The 7,820-nt window shown below is 28.4% G+C and overlaps 1 protein-coding gene across 1 annotated transcript; it reads right to left on the bottom strand.

The window, feature by feature from the left end:
- Positions 1-5,200: 5,200 nt before the first annotated feature.
- On the bottom strand, positions 5,201-6,574 carry GO595_001741 (Clan CA, family C1, cathepsin L-like cysteine peptidase; the record flags this gene model as incomplete). The annotated part of the gene is made up of 1 exon (XM_067914573.1): positions 5,201-6,574. The coding sequence occupies one exon, from the start codon at positions 6,572-6,574 to the stop codon at positions 5,201-5,203; it is 1,374 nt and encodes a 457-aa protein (XP_067777990.1).
- Positions 6,575-7,820: the final 1,246 nt, after the last annotated feature.

Here is a 7,820-nt window from a genome sequence, read left to right as displayed (position 1 = left end):
GATAAACAGTTGGAATGAAAAAGTAGTGTGTGAGGTGAAAAGACTTTAAACATTTTACGCCCATTGAATATTCAGATAGACATTCAATATTTGAATAGAGGGAGGTAGAAGCCACATCAACAAAACGTGAGGTCAACCTTTCAAATTTCTACCTGAAATAACCTCATAATAATGTTTGCACTTCTGGTTATTTTTCCAGTTGTTTTTTGTAGCAATATACAAGACTCACTTTTGATTGAAGGTATTCCTAATATTTGTGAAGAAAATTTCTCAGAATATAAGGAAACAACTAAATACCTTAATATCTCAGATGGAGTATATACCATAGGACCTAATTCATTCAATCAATGGAATGCTCTAATTGGAATTACTTTTGGAAAATCAATTTCTTTAATAGGAGATAATTGTTTTTCTTACTGCTCATCTTTAGTATCAATTAATTTTGACAACAGTGATAACTTGACTGAAATAGGAAATAATTCATTTTCTCAACTAACCTCATTGGTTTCATTTAAAAGCAGCAAAAACCTTAAGATAATAGGAGATAATGCATTTTATTCCTGCCTTTTTTTAGAAGAAGCATATTTTGGTGAATCAATTCAACATTTTGGACAAAAAGCTTTTTACTTTTGTAACTATATTCAAAACCTTACAATTATGACCAGTTCTATTCCACAATCTTCTGTTCTTTTTTATCTTTCAATCTATCTATTTACTGTAACCATTGGAGGAAATGTTAAAAAGATAGAAGATTATGGTTTACAACAATGTTATTATTTAGAAACATTAAATATTAAAGATGAAGTAGAAGAGATTGGTAGTTATGCATTTTATTATTGTTTAAAACTTCAAAACATTGAAATTGGAAATAATGTTAAAATCATTGGAAATCATGCATTTTATCAATGTGTTTCAATTATAAATATTATAATTCCAAAAAACGTTGAACTTATTGATTCTACCTCATTTCTTATGTGTAAAAATTTAGAAAAAATCCAAGTTTCAGATGATAATTTAAATTATTCTAATAATGGAACTAATATGATTCTTTACAATAAAGAAATCACATCAATAATTTGTTTTCCAGAAGGATTAAATTTGAACACATTTAAATTACCAAATACTATAATTACAATATCTGAATATTCATTTTATTCATGCATTAATTTACAAACTATTATAGTTGGAGATATTCAAGCAATTGGAAGTTATGCATTTTATGGATGTTCTTCATTAAAAGAATTTCAAATACCAAATTCAGTTACAACTATTGGAGAATATGCATTTGGTTCATGTAGCTCATTAAAATATATTACAATATCCGAATTTGTTACTTTAATTGAAAAAGAAGCATTTTATAATTGCTCAAACATCGAATATTTTAATGTATCCACAAATAATTCAAATTATACTAATTATGAAAATGATGGAATACTTTATACAAAAGATTTAACTAAAATTATTTCATATCCAGCTAAAAACTCATTAGAACATTATAAAGTTCCAATATCTGTGAAAATAATTGAAGATTCTTCATTTTATTCATCGACATTAAAATCAATTGACATAAATGAAAATGTAGAAACTATTGGTAATTATGTATTTACAGGAAGTTTAATAACGAAAATTAATATTTCAAATTCAGTTAAATCAATTGGTAAATATTCATTTGAATCATGTCCAAATTTAATTGAAATTGAAATTCCTGATTCAGTTATTAATATTGGAGATCATATGTTTTATAATTGTACTTCATTAAAAAATGTTAAACTTGGTGAAGGAATTACAATAATTCCACAATATATGTTTTATAAATGTACTTCATTATTAAATATTAATATACCAAATTTAGTTACTTCAATTGAAGAATTTTCATTTAATGAATGTTCTTCAATATCTAAAATTATTATACCAAATGCAGTTAACTCAATTTTAGATAAATCATTTTATTCATGTTATGGATTAAAATCGATAATAATTGGAGAAAATGTTACAAAAATTGGAATTTATGCTTTTTATGAATGTTTCAATCTCACAAATATTAAAATTCCTAACTCAGTGAAAACACTTGGATATGATGCATTTGAAAAATGTATTGGATTATTAAATGTTGAAATAGGAAATGGTTTAGAAATAATTCAAATGAAAACATTTATTCAATGTAAAAATATAAAAACTATTACAATTGGAAATAATTTAAAAAAAATTGAAGAAAGTTCATTTTCTGAATGTAATAAATTATCAAAAATTATTTTACCAAATTCATTGACTACTATTGAAGATTATGTATTTGAATATTGTTTTTCATTAGAAACAATAGAATTTGGTAATAGTTTACAATCAATTGGTAAATATACATTTAGAGAATGTGAATTATTAACTTCATGTGTTATACCAAATTCTACAACAATTTTAAATGAACGAATATTTCAATCATGTATTTCATTATCAAATTTAATAATTGGAGAAAATGTAACTTCAATTGAAGATTATGCATTTTATAATTGTATTAAATTAACGAATATTATTATACCTAATTCTGTTATTTCTATTGGTATAAATGCTTTTCAATTTTGTAATAATTTACAGACAATTAAATTAAGTGAAAATATTCAAAGCATTAATGATAATTTATTTGATCAATGTAAATCTTTAAAAAATATTATAATTCCATATAATGTTACAAAAATTGGTAATTTTGCATTTTATTATTGTATAAATTTGGAAGAAATTAATATTAATGATAATATTAATTATATTGGTAATTTTGCATTTTATGGCTGTTCTAAAATTACTAAAATTACAATTCCAAATAATATTAAAACAATAGGAACAGGTACATTTTCTTCTTGTAATAACCTTAAATTTATTGAAGTTTCATCATTAAATTCTAATTATTCTAATTTTAATAATGATGGAATTCTTTATGATAAAAATATAAGTAAAATTATTTGTTATCCTTCAGGTTTAATTAAAGAAAATTATGAAATTCCAAAAACGATTAATGAAATTGAAAATTATTCATTTCAATTATCTAAAATTACTAAAATTAATATTTCTAATTCTATTAAAAGAATTGGAGTTTTTGCATTTGAACATTGTAATGAATTAAATAATGTAATAATTGGTAATAATGTTGAAATTATTGATGATAATTCATTTGAAAGTTGTAGTAATTTAACTAATTTAATCATTGGTAATAATGTTAAAATAATTGGAAATTCGGCATTTAAATTATGTATCAATTTATTAAATGTTACAATTCCTAAATGTGTAACTAATATTAAAGAACAAGCATTTTCTTATTGTTCTAATCTAATTAGTGTTTTTATTGGTGAAAATGTTACAAATATTGATGATTATGCATTTTATGAAAATGTAAATCTGAAATGTATTTATTATAATGGAAGCAATGAGCCTAAAATTGGTAATTATGCTTTTAATAATATAAGTACAAATGAAGTTATGGTTTCTTCGAATTATAGTAATGATAAATTTGGTTCATTCAACATTAAAGTTGGTTTTGTTGAATGTCCAATGAAGCAAAAATCAAAGGCTTTGTTCTATGGTATAGTAATCGGAGTTCCAGTTGTGGTCGTGGCTATAATCGTAATCGTTGTTGTGGTCGTTTTACATAGGAGGAAGAAGAAGAAAGAATTCAATCAGTTTGAAGCTCCTATTAACGAGGAAACAATGGCTTAAAAACATCTATCCAATCCACTAAAGATAAAAATATTGGTCATGTTTTGTTGTTATTAATGTATGGTAAATTTATGATGAAATTTGAGTAATGTGAAAACGTCTTTCAAATAAATAAAATATTCGAGTATGAAAAGATGTTACAGTGATCACAGGAATCATGCGTCTTTAGTTTAAAAATAAAAATATTGAATCTAAAATTTGATTAATTAATAAGATAATTTAATGATGCAGATTTTACCTTTTTCTATGGGATAAAACAGAACACAATATCCAAGAGTAAATAGAGTTAGCTATATGACTATTTTCTCAGATACTTAACTCGAAGCACATTTTCTTAAATAAAGAATTTAAGCAAACAAGACATGTGATGTGAAATTTATTATGTATTACCTTTCAGTTGCTGTTTTCTGTCTAATAATTTGTTTCATAACGTCAATAGCTCTATCATCAATGTCAATCAATTGGGCAATTAATCCTTTCGTGATTTTTCCTCATCAATTTCCTTTTGAAATTGCATTTGGATTTTCAATTCCATTAATTATCATAGCGGCTACATTCTTTGTTTTGTTTCTGTTCGACTCTACATCAAAATTATATTTGCCTTTAATGATCTTATTAATAATTATTAATGTAACTGTTCCAATTGGTTTAACATCACCTCGAAGTCTTGATGGATGGATCGAAAAATGGAACAACAGTTGGACAAACACTAGTTTTTCTATGTCTTTTCAGTTAGAAAAGATGTGTTGTGGTTGGACAAATTATCTTGATCGATCAATTGATGATTGTCCTTTCACCTCGGTTTCTGGTTGCAAAAACATGGTTACAGAGTGGATACATATACGTTACCATCAGGTTTTCATCACAGAAATCGTATTGCTTGTTCTCTACATGTACTCGATTTGCTCATTTTTCGTTGCACTCTTTTATAATAAAGTTAAGTGCATTTGGGCAGAAATAGAAATACCATTCCCCAGAACAAATTTATACGGGTGAATTATAGAAATTATACGAATATATAAAATGTTTGTTTTTTGTTTTTAAAAAATTTATTTATTTGTTATCTTTGGTTTATTTAAAGTTTTGGGTATTACACAAAAAAAATTTGTAATTTATATTTTACAGTAAGAGACAGAGTTTTCCCTCATGACTGGGGCTCTAAGTATATGATTTTTCACTACCAGTACTGTAATCGAGGCAATATATGCACATATAATATTCTTAATAAATGGAATTTTCCATGAATAAGTTTAATGAGTGCATTTTCTAATAATACCTTATTTTGTTTTATTATTTCATCAAATTGTTTATCCATTTTTTATCAAAACTATTAATTTTCATAACTTTTCCAAATCAAAACAAGATACGCAAATATTTAATTCTCTATTTATACTCGCTTGAAGAAAGTCAGCTGATATTCATTAAGAGTTACACCAAAACGTTAAATATCTCGAAACATTCGTTATAAAATTACTCGATTTGTGTATTGAAATTTTATTCACTCGTCATAGAGTTCGACTACAGGTAAGAATGCACCTTGCGTGACTCCGCAGTCAGTATCAAATCCATGTTTGATATATGCGTATCCGCTATCGCCCCACATGTCTGACCACGAGTTTTGTATTTCCCATGCCCAGTCATTGCCGAACTGTTTCCATCCGGTGAGCAACACTCCGTGATCCAAAGGAGCTGTTGAGTTACACATCGGATCATTATACATAACTTCGCCTTGGACTGCTGTAAATGTTGGCAAACTTCCAATGATATATACAGCTAATGGACCCTTTTGATACACAGCAAGTTTCAATTGCTCTTCATCAAATGGCGGAACTTGATAACAGCCTTTGACATAGCCAATTTTAGTGTTGTAACTGTCCTTTGTCACTTTTTGGCATTTGCCAACGATACCGAGATATGGATACTCGTCCTCGGGGACAAGGATCGTCTTGTTTGCCGAAAGAAATGCTAAGGCTTCATCAACATCACCACCTTTGCACCCATAGTTGGTGTGGCCCCATGTGCAATCGTTGATTTGGGCTGATGAGATTTGATGCTTTTTAACACCCATAAGTGCAAATTGGGCAGAAATGGCATTGGCCGTGGATTGCGCCCAGCATGAGCCACATGTGGCTTGATCACGTGGGAGATCTAATATGTTGGAAAATTTACGCCATGAGAACTCTGATGGTGTGGTGCCTGTAAGCTTGGGAAGTTGTGGACAGTATTTGGATTCAAGATTACGTGGTGGCATTGCAATATCATCATTATAACGATGTGTTGTTGGACCGCCACTTGCAATGTTGTGACATGTGGTGGGAAGAAGGAAGGCAGATTCATCGATAACTGGGCCGAAATCTTCAAAATCAAATATGTATTCAGCTGGATGGGATGAACGAATTGAATAGCCGTGTTGATAGAAACGAACTGGAAGACTTGATTCAGCGTCTAAGTAAAACACATAGAACCAATTGGAAACTTTTTGAATGTTTGACTTCTTCCAAGAATGACATTTTTTGCCAAGAACAACATGAATACCTTCGTATACCCATGTGTCATCAGCTGGGTCAGGAAGGTAATGGTTTATATCATCTTCATTACCCTTTATTTCGCTGAACAAACAAGACTGTACATCAAATGGTGTTTCCTGGATTGTATAAGTTCTATTGCCAAGAATATGAACAATGCGTTGTGCTCCTCCAAATTTGATTTCACTTTGGCGTGCAGGTGTATTAAAAGTATCTACATGAACTTCGACTGGCTCTCGAATTTTTTGATATGGAATGCTCCATGTACCGCGAATGCGATATTTAGGAGGCCACTGAGGAATAACTGGATCAGCACTGAATGTTAGAGCCAAGAAAGCTGAAAACATTTCTTTGAGGCGGTTTTTTGAACCGATGCATTATCACATCACATGTCGGAGTAGAAAAAATTGTTTTTGTCTTTTTTGGACATATGTAAAAGAGAAATATATATATTTCATTATTTGGATTACTTCTTTCAATAGCAATGGAAGTATGATTGGAAAATATCAGATATTTTTGTACTTATACTTAAATCAGTCAAATGAACTTCCCATTGTTTTCCATTGTATACATCATCGTTTTCAAATTGAAATGAAGACGATATAAACGTATTTATCGTGCTTTAGTATAAATTTGGTTATAAGAATTGTGTCTCATATGTTTAAAATAGAATTTTATGTATACAAATTGACTTATGTCTGTTTCGTCTGTAAATTAAAAAATTTATGGAATGAATTGATCAATTGAATTAATCTCCAAATTAAATCACGATTTCAGAAAATATTCATTCATCTTTCATTTGGTTTCAAAACGACGCTTTTTTCCACGTATTCCTTCACACTTAAACACTAACATTAAATGTTCTTTTCAAAAAATTGGTCACATACTTTAAATTTCACATAACATGTCAAAATATCAGGATTTTGGGGTAATTTATGCGAATACATTATAAACAAAAAACAATTAGATTTGTTAAGCAATGTTATTCCTTAGCAAAGAAGGAGGAAGATTTAAATTTACCTCAATGCTCCCAAGAAATTGAAGAAAAATCTCTAAACCTGATGAAGCAAGGAATAAATCCAGCTGACTCTCTTGATTGGCATTTCCATGGGATTGTTCCTATCTTTAGTCGGAATTTTTTGGGACAAGTTTTACTTATGCTTACATATTTTCCAGAACCTGGTTCATGTTTTCTTGAATATCTTATAGAAGGAAATTCACACAATACAGACCGTCTTCCGTGGGATCAAATTCTTACAAATCTAATTTCCCATTTTCCAAATACATTGGGAATTCTTGATCATTGTTTTCAAGTACCACATTTATGCAAATATGAACTACGTTCTCTTTTTATTCATATAGGAGGAGTTAAAAATTTATATATTTTTTCTCAAGATCCAACTTTTCACAATGTTTTATCAAGTATCCTCAAATCCCTTTCCACCGAAAACATTTTTTCTTATACAGAGGAACCTAGCATTCCCATTCAGATTGAAGTCTATCATGATGAAAATTTATTTCCAACCATTGATGAATGCGAGACGAGTTTTGAATTATCATTTTCACAATTTTGTGAGAATTTACTATCATCAA

This window comes from Histomonas meleagridis (genome assembly GCF_020186115.1).
Source record: "Histomonas meleagridis strain 2922-C6/04-10x chromosome Unknown contig_15, whole genome shotgun sequence".
In the NCBI taxonomy this organism is placed as follows: Eukaryota; Parabasalia; order Tritrichomonadida; family Dientamoebidae; genus Histomonas; species Histomonas meleagridis.
This window is presented reverse-complemented; position numbering and strand designations above follow the sequence as displayed.